The following is a 20,294-nucleotide window of genomic DNA, read 5'->3' as shown; positions in this document are numbered from 1 at the left end:
ATCCATCCATCCATCCATCCATCCATCCAAGAATACGTCACGTATTGTTGAGTCATATGCTTTATGTTATGCAAAGGTTGTCAAGGTGCACGAGTAATAACGCGTTTTTCTCGCGCTTCGGTTATCTGTACGCTCTCCTATGTTTTCGCGAGCCGGTCGATTCACGGACGGAGGCTCGCCTCGATCCCTTGGTCAGTCTTGGTTTGTTACACAACGTGCGTTCGCAACGCAGACGCATACTCACACGTATTGCATTCCATCACTCGCTCCATCATTCATACACCGCCGTGTTTGCGCTTCAGCTGTTCCAGCTCTACGTCCTCGAACACTTTCGCCGGGACACAATCTCTACAGCTGTGCTCGATCTAGCTGACCTCCCTTGGTTCCTGCCCGGCAGAAAAACGGGAACGTTTTCAGAATGTGCGACTTGGGAGAGTTTCGCGACAGCACCCAATTCACCTCCACCTTCGCGTATATACGAACGCCACAGAAATGTGGCATGCATGCATCAAGTGCCGCGAAACACTTGTCCTCTTTCGTCCGAGGACGACGGCCGGGACTCTGGGTGACGGGACACGTCCGCCCAACCGAACGTGTATGCGTTCCTTTTTTTTTTTTTGTACGGGCTTATACGCATCTATATAGAAGGGGCAACAAAGGACCGTCGAGAGCCGGACGAGCGCACGAACTTGACAGAGATTGACTGTTGTGCACACAAGCTGTTATGTAGCACGCGCAACGGCAAAGAGCGAGCACCTTCCCACAAAGGAAGGGAGTCCGACGGCAACGTTCGCGAGCTCTGGGAGCCAATCTGCTCCCTATATAATGGTGCTCACGACGAGTGCCATTCCAATGAGAGGGCAACGTGCATAGACAGACACGTGCAGTGTGCGCGCGGGTTCATTTATTTACACCCGTCCGCGAATAATGTGGGACAACGGGATGACCTATGGGCCATAGCCTAAACTCTTGCCCTTGTTCTTTTCTTTATTTTTTTTTCTCGCAGTCACTTCCCTGCGATCTCGTTAGACGGACAGCTAGGAAAAAAAAAAACATCGTAACGATTGCACGCGCGCACGTAAAAAATAAACGCGCGGTCACTTCGGGGCAAGTTGTGGGCGTTGAAGCACAGCTGGACACAAAAGTTTGCGTGACACTAGATCTGCGAGAAAGCCGCATTTTCTCGAAGCCTGGCCACACATATTCCTCGATTTCAAAGCTTCAATCTGCACGTATTTGCGACGTACATAATGCTTCTAAGGTGGATTAAAAAGCGCCGTATCTGCGTATACCTTAAAGGGAACTGAAATTCGCGCTTGCCGTGAAACCATGTCCCGTAAACATTTCTCCCCAACTGCACATATGAAAAAAACTGCCGCTTATAATTCGTTATAGCAGAGTTATCCGGTAATATAGTATAGGAAAGATTAGGTCAGAATTATTTGCTATTAATTAAGGGAACACCTGTGACCAATTATTCCTCTCAGCGGGTACATTCCTCAGTGCTGTGGATATAGGAAACCTTAATTAGCGCTGAGCACCGCTGCGAGTTTTATTAATAATAAACCTTTATTTGTTGTGCCAGGCCCGTTATATAAATCAATTTAAGCTTTCTTGCACCTCTCTTTTCGAAAGTTTTCGCCTTGAAGCTTGAAGCAGTAGTTAAATGAACCTTATTCTTTTACATACAGCCCGACGAGCGGCGCGTTCGAAATAGTCAAGTCACGGTATAAAGGGGCTGTGGACGCATATGACACGCACCAACTTCGGAGACCCGCCTTTCGTTCAACGCACCAAAAGCGGCAAACACTTCGCGCGTTCCCCTATTTGCGGTCATTTACTCGGCGCCGTATATGCAGCTCAGTTGGCCGCGAACTCGTGCGAGCGACTTCGCGACATCCAATTACGCGCGAAACCCCGCGAGAGCCCCCTGAAGTTGCGCCAAGTGCGGAGCCCCGAATTAATTCTGACGCAAGAGGGGAACTCGCAGCGGCCTCGCAGCACACTGACACGGGGCTGCGGGCACGCAGGTGACGCAACCTCCCGGATAAGTTATAAGGCCCAGGGTCCGGGATCCCTAGCCTGTACACACACACACACACGCGCATACACCGCTCCTGCGGTTTTCCCATCCGGGGATATAGTATGGCTGACTTGCGCAAGCGTTGATGGCGCACTGTCACCCCATGCACACCAGTCTCGCGCCCGTGTCTCTACGTGCGTGTCCATACGCTGCAGGATCGTCCAGCCGTCGGGCGGGACGCGTACGTCACCGCTCTGCGAATTCGGCGATTCTCTGTCCACGTGCCGGAGGGCCCATTCGAGGTGCCGCGAAACACGGATTTTCGCTCTCGGAGGACAATCGATCAGTCCTTCGCGCGCCCGTAATGGAGAGCCACTACACAGTGCGGCTCCTTGCGCTGAGCGCGTTAGAAGGACGAGCAGTTCGGGCGACGGACAGTTGGTTGGGCGGAGCAGGGGTGGGGGGGTGGGGGGGGGCAGCGGGCGAAGAAGGTGTCACGGTGTCGTCGCCGCCGCGCACAGAACGGCAAAATGAATACGGAGGGAGCGTCGCGACAAGCCCCGGGTGTCTTATATAGCAGTCCCGGTTCGCTTATCTCACCGGTGTCCCGCGCATAGCTTCTTTTCACCCTGGAGTGGACGAGAGGCGAGAGTAAAGAAAAAAGAAAATGTCGAACAGCATCGCTCTTGCGATGCCTCCAGGGAGGCAGGCTCTCTTTATTCTGATAGATAGATAGATAGATAGATAGATAGATAGATAGATAGATAGATAGATAGATAGATAGATAGATAGATAGATAGATAGATAGACAGATAGATAGATAGATAGATAGATAGAGAGAGAGAGAGAGAGAGAGAGAGAGAGAGAGAGAGAGAGAGAGAGAGAGAGAGAGAGAGAGAGAGAGAGCTTTGGAGAAAAGGGAACGCAGAAATAAATGTGCGGGGCCTTTGTCCGACGTACAGCCTTCATAAGTGTCAAGCCGCAGGGGGTGCTTTGGGCGCGATGTCCGAGTGCGTCTCGGGGGCCGGGGAGGACCCGCGGCGACGACACATCGATCGGAATTAGGCGCGCCCGCACTGTTGTTGCGGAACGCCGTCCGAGCGCTTCCGAGAACCGATGCTTGCACCCGCGTGGACGATGTCTCTTGATTTGCGAAGGTGTGCGCGTAGAACAGTTTTCGACGGCGAGTTAGGAGAGTCCGTGATTGAGGACGGGAGAAGCAGTCAAACACATGTATACGTCCTCTCTTTTTATTGTTTTGTGGTCCAGCTGCCATATTTATCAGAGTTTGTTTCACCCAATTCCCCGAGCGCTATACAGTAACTAAGCGTGCGCGCGCCGACGGGGGAGCAGAGCTTAGCCGAGGCCGACTGCAGCACCACTTGTGAGAAACGCAAACGAACAGCATTTGCGAGCCGCGAATTATGACGTCGCGACCAACAACCTATGTGCAATCGAAACGGGACGGCGAGAATCGAACGGCAGCAGCACCGATTGATTGATTGATTGATTGATTGATTGATTGATTGATTGATTGATTGATTGATTGTGGCTTCGAATCATGATTGGCCAACCTATACCGAACCCATTTGGCGTGCGCGAACGAAGAGAGAGAGAGAGGGAGAGAGAGAGAGAGAGAGAGAGAGAGAGAGAGAGAGAGAGAGAGAGAGAGAGAGAGAGAGCAAGGACAGGAAAAGGAGGGAGGTCAACCAGAACAGCACCCGGTTTGCTACCCGAATGTTGCCAAGAAGTATAGTATCTCGCCAGCTTCTCCGCAAGGTATAACATTGTGGTACGATTAAAGGCCCGTGTATATGCCGTGCAGTGGGTGCATCTTAAAGGACCCCAGTTGGTGCAGGTGAATTCGGAGTTCCCCGCTACGGCGTGCCACATAACGATATCGTGGTTTTTCACACTTAAGATGCCAGAATTACACTGCCGCATGATTGAAGGATGATGATAGGTGAAGTAAAACGCTTGCTAACAAAACGTGAAAAAATTTCATAACAAACGCGGGGCAATCGGTCAAACGCAAATAGATAAATAAATAATTGTCCATAAATAAATAAATAAATAAATAAATAAATAAATAAATAAATAAATAAATAAATAAATAAATAAATAAATGTCCAGGAAATGAAATATATAGAATTTCCCTCCCAGTCTAAAATACAGACTGTGCAATACAGTCGTTTAGAGTTCACATGCACTTAACAAACGCTTCCGCCGATAGCCACATTAAACATGCGCACTTAACACATTGACGCGTTCGCTTATTTCCCATGCATACGCGACGCTTCGCAATCGGAAAGTGCGCCCGTGCACTCACGTGACATTGCAGCTCCAAGCGTTCAAGCGTTGTGATGTGCGTCGCTGAACCGAAATACATAGACACGTGCGAAATCAAAAAGAAAGCAAAAAGAAAGCTAAAAGAAAGAAAAGAAAGGAAAGAAGAAATACTAATCACGTTTGACGGCGCTGCACACGTCTGACGGTGACGACAGCGACGACGTCATCGCCCGAGGAGCACCCAGGGAGTGCTCGTCTGCTCTCCTCAGCCGAAACGTCCCGAGGAGAGCGTCCGACGCAGACGACCCACATTGCGCGTATAGTGGGCACGCCGATATAGAGGACGCATGCTTGCGCGAGTTGCGAGCGCAATTTTCTCACTCGTCATCGCCGTATGCCGGCAAGCAACCAGCTGGCTTCTCCCACGCCCGCGCAGCTGGCGTCTTCTTGCGGAAACAACGTTTCCGGCGCGAACTAACCTGTCAAGTTACAGTTTAGCGATGAGTTGAGTGCACGGAATCCTTGTTTCCGCGTTTACTGTTCACTTCGCGCGATCAGTTAACCTGCTTGGGCGAGCCCGAGAAGTATGGAGTAAACAACGATAGTAGAGTGCTGCTGATTCGGGCCGGTTAACTTAGGTGGAGAAGGAGGACAACGGCAAACGACTTCTGTTGTCCTGTTTCTCAGCGCTGTTTACTTTTTTCCCCTCGGCTAAATATAGAGTAGCGTGTCGTGGCAGGACATCAAGCATACTGAGGAAGCGCTAACGTGAAGCTGCATTTATATGCGCATGTGCTGCAAAACAGACAAGAAGACAGCCGAAAGACACATGTATGGCACTGACGGCTCTGCAGATATGTACTATACACTACTATACTATACTATAACTACTATAGGTGCGATCTGTCTTCTGGCGCTGGCTGTGCGATCAGTATCGGTGCGTACGTCAGCATTGCGATGAATGCGCGCCCGAGAAACGTTGCTCGAGGCGCATGCGCATGGCGTCGCAATGCAGAATGAACGCGGCGAAAGGCGACGCGAGCGCCACTTTTATCTGCGGCAAGACAAACCCACGCGATTGACGTGGCGTTCGCTGCGTGTGCCGTCGAGGACAGGCCGCCGTTGTGTGTGGCATTCATTGTCGGTGCCGATCACGTCTTTCGGGACGCGACAAGACGCGCAAGGAAGAGTCGCCCTTCTTTTGCAGCCGGGATCCGCTTCCCTTTCTGCAACGACCTCTCTTGTTTTTCGTTGGACATTCTGTCTCTCTCGATATAGCTCGCTCGCTTAAACGCAGCGAGTTTTGTGTAAATGACTTCTGCTTCACTCATCACTTCGTTCTATAGGTTTCCTTGAGAGGGATGTAACGGCTCCCAATCAGCCGCCAAAATAAATAAATGTGACCCAGTAAGAAATATTGATACTGACCCAGTATGCCAAATAAAAGAAAAAAATTTTTATTTTTTAACGAATCTTGTAACCAAAGTGGGTTTCCTTATGAGGAGTCGTAACTAGTGGCCTAACCTGGTGGAAACGGTGATGCAATGACGATTTAGACAGTGGTTAAACCTAGAGTGCGATTGAAATATGATTTGCCGCAGTATCGCTATGTTATCCTTGTTCAGGAGTAAATAACGACTCGAATATAGAAATATTCGTTTTACCAATCGCATCAAATAATCATCAAATTCCATTTACTTGCGCTCAGTCAAAAGAGTAATTCATCCCGACTTAGAACTGGAAGAAGTCCCTCGCTTAGGAGAGTTGCATACAATAACGTAGCACGAAAGTGTAGAGTCACGCTGACTTCAGCTAGCTGCATTGTAGGTCCGTTCGATTCGCCTGCACTACCTGAACCAGATCACGAGGTTCTGCAACCTGCAATTCATTTTAGCGGTGCAGCAATAACACCTGCTGAACCACGCCGTTCGTTTCAAAAGGTGCAGAAAAGTCGCAGGGCTGGTTCACGATCTGTCTGCACCCTGTCTGCTATCGCGACCGACTCGGTGCAGACGTACAGATGCGAAGGAATAGCGCAGCAGACGACGCAGCAGACGACGCAGCACATGGGCGTAACATCGTTGAAACCCCGCTTACGCGTGTCTGCTCTGCCTACGCAACCGGGGGGGGGGGGGGGGGGTATTTACGCCTCAGAAGCCGATAATACTTGCGAATCGGGACCTCTCAAACGTACGCACTCCGCGCCTATTTGTACACGATTCCGAACCAGACGAGCCGTTGAAGTCTTAACGCCCCAAAGTGAATTATGCGTAGTCCACATCACTCGCATTACTCGTAAACACAGATGCTTCTATAGCTGAATCGGAACGAGGAGCACTTCGCTGTGCCCTGGACGCAAGCTGCCGAGCAATGTAACGCTGTCCCACGCGTCGTTGCAGGATCGTTTGGCTCGTTAGCTCTCGCAGCCGTCCGTGCTTAGATGTTCCCCAGCTCGGTATCCTCTCTTACAACACGAAATCTCAATTAGTGCGCTTGGACAGCGCACAGCAGTGGGCAAGGGGGTGTGGAGGGAAGGAGGAATGGGGGAGGGGGTTTGGCACGCCGTGCCGGCTTCTCTTCACGTAACTCGGCCCCGCGACGACGTGCCGTGTGTACATGTTGTGCAGACCAGTAGCCGCTCCCTCGGGTGTAATAGACTCTATAGGAGGCCGTGGTATATCTGTCACGCCTTGCCGCCGTGATCCATTTATTTCTCTCGTACTACTGATTGTGCGCTTCTCTTCTTCCTTAAGCGCTTCTCGCTTTCCCACTTGGCGAAAAATAAAACGACAACAACAAGAAAGTACGCTATGGGTGCTTTGAATGAGCAAAAAAAAGAGGGAGGAGCGTCTACTTTTAGTCTCGTGTATAGGACTCGGCTGAGTGGTCTGGCTAATAGAGATTGATATGAGCTGCGGGCCCATTCATTACGGGAGCCAGCATGCCTCCGCCGCTTGCAGTGCTTAACGACGCAGTAACAAGTACTGATGTTGCTGTTGCGCTCAGGAAGTTTAATTTCCCCCGGTAATATCGTCGCTAAATAGGGCTCTTGTGGCTCGACAAACGATCAACGATTTAGGGCACATAATGCCCCGTGGTCCGTGTGTTACGTATTGTTTTTGTTTGGGGCGGAGAAAGAACTGCTCGGCGAACTCTGTCCGCGGCGTCTATATACTCTGCCCGATTGGTGGGCTCAGGCGAAACACGAAGTCGTAGGCAGCTGTGATGGGGAAGGGCGTTCTTTCTTATTCGTGGCTTCCATTTCGGGGGCGCAGAAACAGCAAATAGTTTTGCTCATCTGTTAACTTGTTCGCTTTGGTAGAAAAGCAAAATGAACTAACTAACTAACTAACTAACTAACTAACTAACTAACTAACTAACTAACTAACTAACTAACTAACTAACTAACTAACTAACTAACTAACTAACTAACTAACTAACTAACTAACTAACTAACTAACTAAATGAATGAATGAATGAATGAATGAATGAATGAATGAATGAATGAATGAATGAATGAACTGTGCAGAAACAATTGAGATTATTGACAATGTAAGCGAATAGAACGAAGGAAGGAAGGAACGAACGTTCTCCTTGTCGTACGCGACCTTGGACCACCGACCAGCGACGAACCGCGAGAACGTACGAACACTGGCTAACACTCTCACAATCGTTCAAGAATGTGGGCGGGACGACGGCCACTGCTGTAAGTCTTTAGTCGTGCATCGCACGCATTATGCGGAAGACGTGGGTTCGACTCCCACTAGCGGGAAGCTGTCTTAGTTCCTGTTTCAATCACCCAATTCCTGAATATTTCTGCATTTAATTCAAACAACAGTTAATTTCCACTACGCATTTTTCTCTGGTTTCATTGTTTGTTAGCGTCGTGTGGGTGTAATCTTCAAAAAGCAACCACACACACAAAAAAAAAACCTTGTTGTTTTCCTTAGCCTTCTTATTCATTGGAAAGGAAGAACTAAAAAATTATGAGCAAACAATAAGACAAACCATTGAATTAAAAGGAGAACGATTTCATTGTGTGTGTTGGTTTGTGGGTTTGTCGATCCATCTACGTTTTCGCGTGTCTGACTGGACTCTTTGACTGGACGACGATTTCCTGCTTCCGAGAGGGAGTGCTGCTGAACGCGACCAGGCCCATATAGCCTTGCTAACTTTCATGAAGAAAACTGATTTCGCTTCCCGTTTATAGAATTTTTTTTTCCGTGTTCCTACTTTCTTTCGTCCGTGTCTCTGTCATTTGTTTATTTCCTATTTTCTTTCCTATTTCCTTGTTTCTTATTTTCTTCTCCCCTTCCCCTCTTTTCATTCCCTCCTCCCGACAGAGTAGGCAGGCGTTGTGCCCCTCTCGGTGGCAGTTGTCAGCTAGCTCGCTCCTTCCCTGTTTCCTTTGTGTGTTTGTATGTTTCCATATCTGAGAATAATAATAATAATAATAATAATAATAATAATAATAATAATAATAATAATAATAATAATAATAATAATAATAATAATAATAATAATAATAATAATAATAATAATAATACCGTAATAATAATAATAATAATAATAATAATAATAATAATAATAATAATAATAATAATAATAATAATAATAATAATAATACCGTAATAATAATAATAATAATAATAATACGTTTTCGCGCCCTTTACCTTAATATTTCTAGAAAATAAGGCCATTATTATGTTAGCTCACCGGTTACATTGGTTTCCCATTATGCACATCTAAAAGAGCCTGAGAGTGAAAGAAAAAACTATACAAAAAAACCGAACATATGCAGACACCGCCATCGCCGAACGTCACCAAAGGATGACAAGAAGAGAATATGCTACTTCGTTTCGCTTTTCTTTACCATTACTTCTTTTAACGCTCGTCCCATTTGTCTTAGACTCCTATCCCCCCCCCCCCCCCCCGAAAAGAAATGATGACATGCGCAGTAAGTATACAGTCGAAGAGTCTGTTTAGGCATACATGCTATTAACTTCTACCAACTTTCGTCCATGATGTGGATCGACAGTAGGCGCTTTCTGTTTGTTACATCGTTTCAGCCAAAATGTCCCCGTGGCTTCCGACTAAGCAAATTTCACTTATATTCGTCGTTCTGTCGCCGCGTGTCGCATTAATGCGAGCTTTTTAAAATATATTTTTCTTCTGGAGGATAAGCCGATGCAACGACAGTGAAACAAGACCGGAATCCGCGAAACGGCTATAGAAAAAAAAAAACAGAAAAGGAGAAAAACCGCAAGTTTCCAGAAAAACCACGCAACACACACGCATGATCCTGGCGTGACTAAAAACCGATGTGCATACAAAAGAAAAGAGAGAAAGAAGCGCGCACATACGTCAAGTTGTCCATCGGTCTCCCGTATCCTACGTAGGGAGCGCGTGCGCGTGTGTGTGTCGGGAGAGTTCGAAGGAGCCTCGTTCATCACAATTCAGACGCCGCGCTGGCGTCCAGGCCTTGGGCCTCTTAAAAATGCATCGACGTTCCGGCCGAGAGTCGACAGGCTTCCGACCAGGCGGAACGTCAGCGTCACCACTGTTATTATCGTTTACTTTTCTCTGTCCCTTTGCTTATATATATATATATATATATATATATATATATATATATATATATATATATATATATATATATATATATATATATATATATATATATATACGAGTAGTACAGCTTTCCTGTGTCGCTTTCTTCTTTTTTTTTTCTTTTAGCACTCGCTCTTACCAGAACAACCCTCGACGTCAAGAACGGCGACGGAGTGTCAGGCTCCGTCGCACAAGGACGCTTTGTCGCACCGGTGTGTGCGTGCGTGCGTGCGCACTTTGGTGCGTGTGTTCGTACACGCACGAGATGGTCAGGCGCGTAGACGCCTGTCCAGCGCGCGAGCAGCCACAGCAGCGCTTGTCACTCAAGCGAGCAAACCATGGTTCGCGGTATAACCTCGACCATGTGTGCGTGCGTCTGTTCTTGCGTCGGCGTTATAGTGCGCGTGTCCTTCATTCACTCCGTGCGAGCGAGCGAGCCGGTCGTGTGTGTGTGCATACCTGCTCCTTCGCCTTCCCTCGTCGCTGTCCTTCGCTGCGCTGTCGCGCGCGCGTATATCCATGTCAAGAGCTGCCGGCACGTGCGACGGGGACCCCCCCTCGTGATGCACGGAGCTGAGTCGCGCGGAGGATGTGTTTGCATATATACGGCGCGGGACCGCCCGCGCGCGACGGCCCGAGAGACATTGCGCTGGTGTGCGCGTATATACCGCATTTGCTCGAATCTAGGCCCTCCTCTAGTCTGGTACATAGGCCGACCCGGCCAACTCCGAAGGTCAGAAAACAAAGATCACTTCTCCTTGAATGCAAACCGACGTAGCAAACGGCTACAGGCAGGAAAAGTAAATGACGTTTATTACTAGTGCCCACGCAGCGCCAGACATGCAATTTCCCGGCTCACTGTTGTGACACCGCGTGATCGGTTTCAGCGTGTCGCCCAAAGGTAAGTTTTGAATGGAGCAATTACTGTGCCCGCACTGAACGCATTCGATGCGGTCGAAATGGCATGCCATTACAGTGAGCTGTGAGGCCCACCGTAAGTACTATCCACCATTGCTATCTGTTATCCAGCATTACTATCCGCTATAGCCATTACTATCGTTTCCCAGAGGGTAGCAATGGCTACGGTGTTGCCTTTTGGCCCTGGCGTTAGTGGCGTGCCATTTTTCCAGTTCCGAAGGCTCCTAACCAAATTATCGAATCTAAGGCGACGTATACTGATCTCGTAAACTCATGTTAAAAAAAAAAGAAGTACATTGAGTCTAGATTTTAATAAGTATACGGCATCTGCGCCACGCGGTGTATGCATTATATTTCCGGCGGTGACTCGCGCTTTACGTATACGGCACCGCGCCCCTGTTGTAGGAATAAAATAATAAACAGCGGAGAATATGCAACAGAGAAAGTAAGAAAGCTCCGCGGGACGAAAAGCCCGACGGTGTCCGAGATTTCGAAAGCTTGCGCCACTGTCGTCTGCGTGTGTTCATCGCGACAGCTACTCGCGCTTTGCGTCGAGATTGCGAACACGGAATGGGTACGATGGAACACCCCTTCGCTGCGACGTGTATAATACTATGCGACCACATGAAGAGACCGTGTACGTCCCATACTGTCGCAGTGCGAAATGAGTTACGTCAATGACAATACAATTGAGACCGTTGCCTCACTCGGACCCATCCTTACTTCTCTGTCTTTTTGATGCGAAGGCGTCGAATGGCTCATTGAGCGTAAAAGTCCGCGTCCGGCGTCTGTAGCAGCGAAACGTAACCTAAGCCACAACACACAAAACCGAAACATAAGCCACGACCCGACCGTGCCTCGACGGAGCAGAGCCGGTAAAAAGCCACCCCTGCTGCTGCAGTAGCGCGCCAGGTGTTGCGTGCGGGGAGAGGGCATGGCCGCGTCGGTGGCATGCGGCGTTGGCACCGTAGGCTGCTGCTGCTTGATGGCTCGGGCAGCCCGCAACGATATGGTACATTACTCACAGCGCAAAGCTCGAAGGACCGATCAGCAACGTTCAAACGGCCATTAACGCTTTCGCATTCACAACTCAGAAGAAGTGCTTGGGTGTGCTCGGATTTCGTTTTATTGCGACAGCAATTATATGCGTGATGCGTGATGTGTGTTCTCGGGCTCACTTTGCATTGAAGCGATAAACGGCACGAAGATCACGTCACTCGCTGCTGCTGCCGCGTTCCCTCATGCCATCATTTTGACAGCGAGTGTGCGCGGTCATCGAGTGTGACGTGTTCATGCTCGCTATGCGCGCTGACATCATAATTGCTAATTTAGTTAGTAAGTGAATGTTTGCAAGTTGATACGGCCGATAAGAGTATTGTCCTTAGTTCGTATGGCTGTTTGCTAATTTGCTATCGCAATATAGGCGTCGCCGTTCCGCAAAACTGCGATTTTTTTTTTTTGTACCCGTCAACATGCTATTAGAGCCCGCCTTCCTGAGCCCGCCTTACAGAGTCTACACTAAGCATTAAAAGGGAAAAAAAGGAAAACAACCACTTTAATGTTTCTTTTATTCTACGTAGGCCATATGCTTAAAATGCAACGTTTCATATTTTTTTATTTAACCTGCATTGGCGCGGGGTTTACAGAGTAGAGAGAGAGGGAGAGAAAGGAAGGCAGGGAGGTTAATCATGCGCACGTCCGGTTTCCTACCGTGCACTGGGGGAATTAAGGGAATTTATAGGGACGAAAAGAGAGAGAGAATGGAAGAGAGAGAGAAAGAAAGCTTTACAGTTGTGTGCAGACTTGAAGGCGTGCAACGAGCCTTATAAACGGTCGCGGAAACTTCTGGACTTCCGGCACATACCGTAATGTTCCCACTGCTTTCTGCACCAACGACGCGCTCAGCCGTGGTCCATTTGGATCTTTAATTGCCTCTGAAAACGGGTCTCGGGTCCAGCCGGCTTATAATGCCGCGAGGAGAGTGTGGCGGTGGCCGTCGCATACAGTGGGAACAATGACACGGAATACGTTCAGCACAGCCTCGGCGATAGATCTCGCAATATATAGTCGCGCATAGCTGCGCCACTCGTCCTACACAAATAATTTAGCAACGAAGGAGTCGACATTCGTAAATGCGGCTCCTATAGCGAAAAAGCGGCACAACGACGCCGCATCGGAGCGGGAAGTCCGTGACGGCAGTTGTAACATCACGGAAGGATACAGCGTGGCTGATCAGACTCGAGGGTGTTATACGTGCGATCGGCGACCGGTCTCGGTCGCCGTCGCTTATCGGGTCGAGAGGAGGGCGTCGTCCCGCAACTACGCGGCTCCTTGGGGGCGAAGGGCGTCGCGGACGAAAAACGGAAAGGAAAGAAGAAAAAAAGAGGACCAAGAAATCTACGCTTTAACGACCATCACGACCGGGTCGCCGCGTATCTTGTCGCGCGTATCGCACATCCGCCACCGTACACAGCGCGGTGTCTGCGCATCCCGGCGCTTCAAGTTTGAAAAATGTTCGCGGGCCTGCGGGCCAACCCACGGGAGCCAAGTAGCGCGCGCGCGTACCGCTGCCGTGCCAAGGTCCCGCGCATTCCGCGAGACCCGTCGTCGCTTGGCCCCGCGCACAACCGGAATCTCTCGCGTTTGTGGAGTGCACGTTCCCGGGTGCGTCCGTGCGCGCGTGTGTGTGCGTGTGCCTGTGTGCGCGCGCGTCGTGCTTGCTTGTTGTGCGCGCTTGTGCTCTTGTGGATCCGCGCGTATTCGCGTGTGCGGGTTATCATAACGTTATTCTTGCGTGCGCGCGCGTGTCCTGGAAGTGTAGCGGTACTGGTATAGCCATCGTTATCAACGACGACAACGGGATACTCTGTGTCCACTGCAACGTAAAGGCCTCCGCCATCGTTCTCCAATTATACCTCTGCCTTGCGCCAGCTGACCCGACCGGCGCGTCCTATGCAGACCCAGCCTATGCCGGTCGGACCCGAATTATGCAGGCATAGGACCCGTCCTATTCCCGCATCGTTCCGTCTCCCCATCCATAGTTTTCTGCGTCCACAACTGTGCTTCCCTTCCATTGGCGATTATTTAGAAGTTCTCATATGGAACTAACGTTAATGAAATTTCCGATATACGCAGTAATGGTGGTAGTTGGTTGTTTATTCATTAGAAAATCAGAAAAATAAAGAAGGAAAGTCCCGCTGGCCACACTGTAATTGTTAAGCTGATTATGTTGAGACCTGAACGACGGCTACCAAATATGCAAGGGTGACAGGGTATTCGGGAGTAATATATATATGTATATATGAGATGGTACACAGGAGGAGGCGAAAGAGACTATATTTAGAAAACTACATACAGGGTAGGTCGCAAAGTGAACTAGTTCACCTTAGTCCAAGTGCACGGCACTGTAGATTGCGTCTATTATAGGACCACTCACGGGTGCCGTTGGAAGTACATACAAAGCACGAGAATATCCTCGCATCCTCTTATTGTAATGCGCTTATTGCTCTGTACTCCGTACCTCTGCGAACTTCAGAAGACCGCGGTAGCCAAGCATTGCAACGCGTTCTACGTTGTCTATCATACCGCATCCAGAGCGGTCAACTACACTATAGGGAAAAAAGAAAGAAAAGAAAAACAACAGCATGCTTCAGTGGTTTTTCCGGACGGAACTCATTTTTACTGCCACACCAGTTATACGACATTACAAGACCCGATCTGATTGGTTTCATGTTTTACGAAAACGTCGGCAAGTGGCTAGACAGTAGATGGCACATGCTCAGAATATACCGTGCCTTCCCTTGTGTAATGAAACTTAAGCACGAATTGAAGAAATATCGAAAAAAAAAAACGTAGAAGATGTTGATAATGATTTCTGTTTAATAGCATGAGAAACAATAACAGCGGTAATATTAATACGACGATGCGAATAATGCGGCTGCACCAGAGGTCGATAAGCTAGCATTTCCTTAGAAGAAACAACTACATTGACACAGAAGCGGCAACAAAAAACAATAGCGTTTGCACCAGCAGCACGGATATAAGAAGAAGTTGCCCCTTTATTGTATTTCTTTTTTTCGTGCGTGATGTCCTCCTTGTAATCCACAAGCTATAGCTTCAGACCTGGCGCTGCACGTTTCGCAGACGCGGTCACCGAGCCGTCACCACGCGGGCGCCTTCGTAGAACACGTACGCCACGACCCTCACGATCCTCAGGTTCCTGGCGGTGTAGAGGCGCTCCCGAATCAGCTTGCAGCCGTTCCACTTGTACGGGCAGAAGCACCAGGCGAGGAACAGCGTTCGCCACAGGTGGTACTGGGGCACCACGCGGCTCACGAGGGGGCACAGCGCGTCGCCGAGGTTGACGAGGCCGAAGACCATCCAGTAGGTGATCCACTTGACGTAGCGCTGGCGCACGTTGCTGTCCACGGAGACGACGGACAGGAGGGCCGGGTACGGGACGCACACCAGGTTGCTCGCGTGGCGGCCGAACGCGCCGATCAGGAACGACAGGAGCAGCACCGCGAGCAGGACGTACGGCATGAACTCGCGCCTGACGTTGTACACGACCTCGAGCTCGGCCACGGACCGGCCCAGCACGGTGTCCGCGTAGAGCCGCGACCGGAGGCAGCCGTGGAAGCAGCAGATGACTCGGAGCGCGAGCGGCTTGTTCGACGTCGGAGGAGGTGGAGGTGGAGGAGGCGGCTTCGGGGCGGCGGCGGCGTCGGCGGCGGCCGGCGGGTTTCCCTCGGTGCTCGACGACTCCTCGGAGGAGGAGGAGATGTCGGCGTACGCCTTGCTGCTGCTTCCCCGAGAAAACATCGTTCCTCGCGCGTTGCTGCTGTCGCCCTTTTGCTTTTTTTTACATGGTTGCTCGGCGGGGTCGATTTGGGCCGCTGTGAATGGGTCGTACCCACTATACGGAGGATCGGCCAAGATTTGCACGAGTTGGCGAGATTTATTTATTTATCTATTTATTTATTTCGCGTAACGTCAATCCCTCATGGGATTATAACGGGAAGGGCAAGTACAGATGGCAGCATTTGAGAACAGAGAATATGAATACGTTACATAATCACGAGTGTGTTATTGCAAAGGTTTTTGCTTCGCTAAACAAAATTAGTACTTCATCACAAATGCAATATATCGGTACAGTATGCTATAGCCTATAGAAGAATCTGAGAAAAGAAGAAGCCAGATCAATAAAACACCTCTAAACACAGGTGATATATTATTGTTATGTGATAGGTTATTATTATTATTATTATTATTATTATTATTATTATTATTATTATTATTATTATTATTATTATTATTATTATTATTATTATTATCTTTGCAGACATAGGAAAAATATAGTGAGTAAAGAAAATGAGAAATTAAGATTACGAGGGAGAGAGAACAACAAGAGAAGGAGGAGGATGAAGAACGACGCAAGAATAAAACATGCATATGCGTCCCACCCTCACAGGGTGGTAGTTAGGGTTCGGAAAACGGTAAAAAAAAATTATTAGCACAGAAATTGGAGCAAGCTGGTAGGCTGTAATCGGGAGTCTAGGTTTGTCGCCGAACTTTGCGGAGAAATGCATTGGCGTTCCAGTTACTTTGGCGATCGAATGCTTAAAACGACGCTTTACTGAGAAAATAACTGGAACGCCAAAGCATCTCTCCGCAAAGTTCGGGAATTAATATCTCGAAACTGGTCTCATCCTGAGAATTCGTTCCAAGTGGATCCGCCTTGCGAACTCCACGGCTAGAATTTTGTTAACTGCAATACGAGTCATAAGTTAATTACTTAAACTTACTTAGTGAAATTTTGTTAATTAGTGGATTATGCATTCCAGTTTTTTTATGCAAGTGGTGTCTGCCACTTCAAGTTGACCACCTCACGAACTCGAATTGTGCTATCAGCCAGAGGCAACCGTCAAAAGCTTTTGAAAGTCTTCGCTGAAATGTCCTGTATATGTCATTACATGCAAGAAAATAAACGAAAAGTGAGCACGCCAATCTTTCAGCCTACCGCCAGTGAAAAACAAAAATGAAACAAAAAAAGGGAACGCCAACTAAATGTACATAGATATATTGAGGAAACCGAGGCTTAACAGATATTAGCCTCCCTGTATACCAAAGACGTAGCCATGAGCAAACTGTCCTACTTAGCAGCGGCCACGACTGTGGCTTTTCGCGCGAAAAGACGAAATATCGATTGCAGAGAGACCAATAGGCAAAAGTTGTTGCCAAGTGTACGCGTATTTCTTTGCGAAAGGCGTATATACTTAGGAATATTCGACAAAAGAGGGAAAAATGGTCCAATGTCTCTACATCCCCGCATGACGCACAGATGTTCAATTGTGCGAACCCAAAGCTACTCAAGAAAGTAATTAGGTTGTTTTTCTCGTTATTGTTGTTGTCGCCTCAATGGACAATGCTTCATCTCCTCTTCGACCTGGATGCAGTCGCGTGCTATATCACGCCATTATTTTATTTTTGTATCAAGTTCGCACCTTCACGCTACATTTTGCGTCGCCAGTAGGAGAAGAAGACGAAGACTAACAAAGAAACAGGAAATAAAGGTAATATCCTTTTTTTTAACATTCCTATCAACGCAAGGCTTACTATAGTACTGATCAATACTTTATCTCCTGTATTCATAGCTTATTTTGCATCTTGGATTATTTGTTTCCCTTTCTTTTTTCGTGTTGTTTATTTATTAACCAATTTATTTCATTTTATTTATTGAATCATATTACCACCCGATTCGTGGCCTATCCCCCTCAGTGGGTTTGTGCCATTAACTGAGGCTTCATCATCATCATCATCATCATCATCATCATCATCATCATCACCATCATCATGATGATCATCATCATCATCACCGCTCGATACCACGCGCGATGGTACTGATTATTTTTCAGAAATTGTTTTTCGTGCGCACCTTTTTCGAGGGAGGCGGCACGCGCTTTTGGTGCACGCCATCTTGCTATTCACGCAAATTCTCTTTAGCGAAACTTTGGGCGCAGTAAACAAAGGACCTCCAGTCGCGCTCACTTGGCGTGATCGTGTCTCGTTCGCTCGCACAGCGTGTGGAATGCCACGGTAACTCGTTTGTCCGGAACTGCTAACTGCCTGTACCGTGCTTAACTCCGTTCCTGAATGTTTTACCCTGTTTACCCGGCCTTCTATACCTAACCACCCCTTTGCACCGGTAAAGTATAGCTTCGATCTGACTGACCTGCCCGCGCGCGCGCGGTGCTTTTATACTGTGACCACAGGTGGCGTTATCTGCTGGCGAGCTCCGGGACGTGAGTTCGATGTCCGCGGTCACGTCGGCGGCATTCAAATAGGAGCGGAATTTTTTTTCGTAGCCGATTGTGGGTGCTTTTGGCTGTTCGCGTCTAGTGCTGTTTCAGATGTCTGCTCGAATTTTGAATTTTGTTCTCTCAATCGCTCGTTTATTCAGAGGGCCATTGCCTCGCCGCCCAATCCTGCATGCTTACGGCCTTATCAAGATAAAGACAGCAGGTGCCTTGTAAACAAACAAACAAACAAACAAACAAACAAACAAACAAACAAACAAACAAACAAACAAAGTTGTCTCAATCAACCAGGTTGTGAGCAAGCAAAAAGAGCGTACACTCCATTGTTTATCTTTAGCGATCAACTGACTCCTTTTCCGCGAGATAAAACAAAATACACGACCGCACGTAGTACATCCGGGAAGGCGAAACCCAATCATTCGGGTCTTGGAACCTCGTGCGTTGGCAAAAATCGCTCACAAATAAACAGTGCTGTCGTACTTTCCTTTCTTTTTCCGTCCACGTATGGCGTTACGCAAGCGTCTACAAATGCAATTCTTCATTTTACGATGACCGCGTCGCCAATCCCAGCCGAAGTACTATATAATACCGCAAACAACAAAAATGGGGCATAAAGTAGAACGGATGACGGCACCCGCTCCTTGAACTTGTTCCTTGAATTTGTCTTCCCTTGCGCCGTTTGCCGTGTATATTGACGTCACAGCAAGAAGCCCGGCTAAAAATCATTTGTAATATCGCGAGCGGCGACGTATATGCATTTTGGGTGATTTTTGTCATTGGCTTGCCATCTTCCCTAACACGACAAATACCACAATTGCGTTCGCGCAGTTGCTCTTACGAATGATTACAGCTTAAGAAAATCTTTGCGAACACGTGCCCGGGAGGCGACTTCAGCAAGCCTTTCGTTACTAAGAGGCGTTTCTCTATTTCCGGCATATAGCCTCCGCAAGTGATATGCACGCGGTCACGATTGACGGGCACCAGGCCTGTGAAGTACTCGAGTTTGCGGAATGATTTTTTTAACGTGCGAGCCTTCCACGTGTAGCCGTCCATGAGCTCTGGCTTGTATTAAGACAATAACAAAGCGAACATTCGCGTTACGACTATTCCAACTGAAATATGCATCAACCTTCATACCCTCTCGTCCCGTCGCTTGCACTCTCCGACACGCAGCGCAAATTCGCACTTCGCTGCATGCAAACGAGCGCTAGCGAGGTGAGCCAGACCAGAGCACCTAGGTGGCTTTGGCCAGACGCGCGCAATAACCATGACAAAGCTCGAGGAGAGCGACAGTCATTCGCAGCGCTTCAGCCAAGCGGCGTGCGCGCCTTGTGTTTGCTTCGGGCGAGAGAGAGAGAGAGGAGCATGCAAAGCGCAGGCGGGCAGGTATGCAGCGCGAAAATCCGAGAGCGGCGGAGTCGCGCTACGCATACAGACTCGCATCTCGCGCGCTCGCTCGAACACCTCCAACGAGTCTTGCAGCGCGCGGCCCATCACGGCGTCTTCGCAACTCCGCGAAAAAAAGGCGGCGGCGACACGGGAGGTCAAGGAAGGGGTCTCCACTCCCTGGAGGCACAGGGGCGTTAACGCCAGGTCGAGAGCGGTGAGAATTAATTTGCGCGGGTGGGGGTGCAGGGGGGGGGGGCCTCGGACCCGAGCCACACATGACCACTTCCGGCCGCACCGCGCTGCCTTCTTCTCGAGCTCGCTCGCCGGGCTGCAAGAGGCACACGCACGCACACGAATACGCATATTGCACTGGGCTCTCTGGCGGTGGAGGTGGCTCAGGTGGCGGAGGTGGCCGCGGTGGCGGCGCCTGTAATGGCGGCAGCCAGAGGCGCGTCCTTTTAAATAGAATTAGTGTGGGCGGCCGCGCTTCGTGCGCATACGGAGTGGGCTGCCGCGCCGAGCGGTGCGTCTTTCGAGGAGCGCCGGAGATACCCTGCTCCGCCGGAATCCCTTGTCCGGTTCGCCACCGGCCAATGGATCGCTGGCCTCACTGACCCGCTGCTGCTGTTGTTGAGGCAGCTATACGTATATATTGTACGCGCGAGATGTGTAGAGGGTGAGCGCGCACGCAGACTGGTATGCGCTGCAGCCTAGAAGACGTTAGTTAGCTCGCACGTAGTGGTATCAGT

General features: G+C 49.0%; 2 protein-coding genes across 4 annotated transcripts in view; both read right to left on the bottom strand.

Moving 5' to 3' along the window:
• The window catches only part of LOC135908477 (uncharacterized), a 463,787-nt gene that overhangs the window by 317,465 nt on the left and 126,028 nt on the right, over positions 1-20,294 (bottom strand). The gene's annotated exons all lie outside the window — the stretch shown is intronic.
• LOC135908512 (receptor expression-enhancing protein 5-like) lies at positions 14,879-15,740 on the bottom strand. Its single transcript, XM_065440322.1, has one exon. It carries the CDS (start codon positions 15,659-15,661, stop codon positions 14,990-14,992), a length of 672 nt encoding a protein of 223 aa, XP_065296394.1. The 5' UTR covers positions 15,662-15,740; the 3' UTR covers positions 14,879-14,989.

The sequence above is a fragment of the Dermacentor albipictus genome, chromosome 3 (assembly GCF_038994185.2).
Source record: "Dermacentor albipictus isolate Rhodes 1998 colony chromosome 3, USDA_Dalb.pri_finalv2, whole genome shotgun sequence".
Taxonomy (NCBI): Eukaryota; Metazoa; Arthropoda; class Arachnida; order Ixodida; family Ixodidae; genus Dermacentor; species Dermacentor albipictus.
Note: the sequence above shows the minus strand (reverse complement) of the source record. Positions and strands in the feature narration are given on the sequence as shown.

Excerpts from the sequence above, each read along its gene's own strand:
- LOC135908512 (XM_065440322.1), bottom strand. The coding sequence starts at position 15,661 with ATGTTTTCTCGGGGAAGCAGCAGCAAGGCGTACGCCGACATCTCCTCC.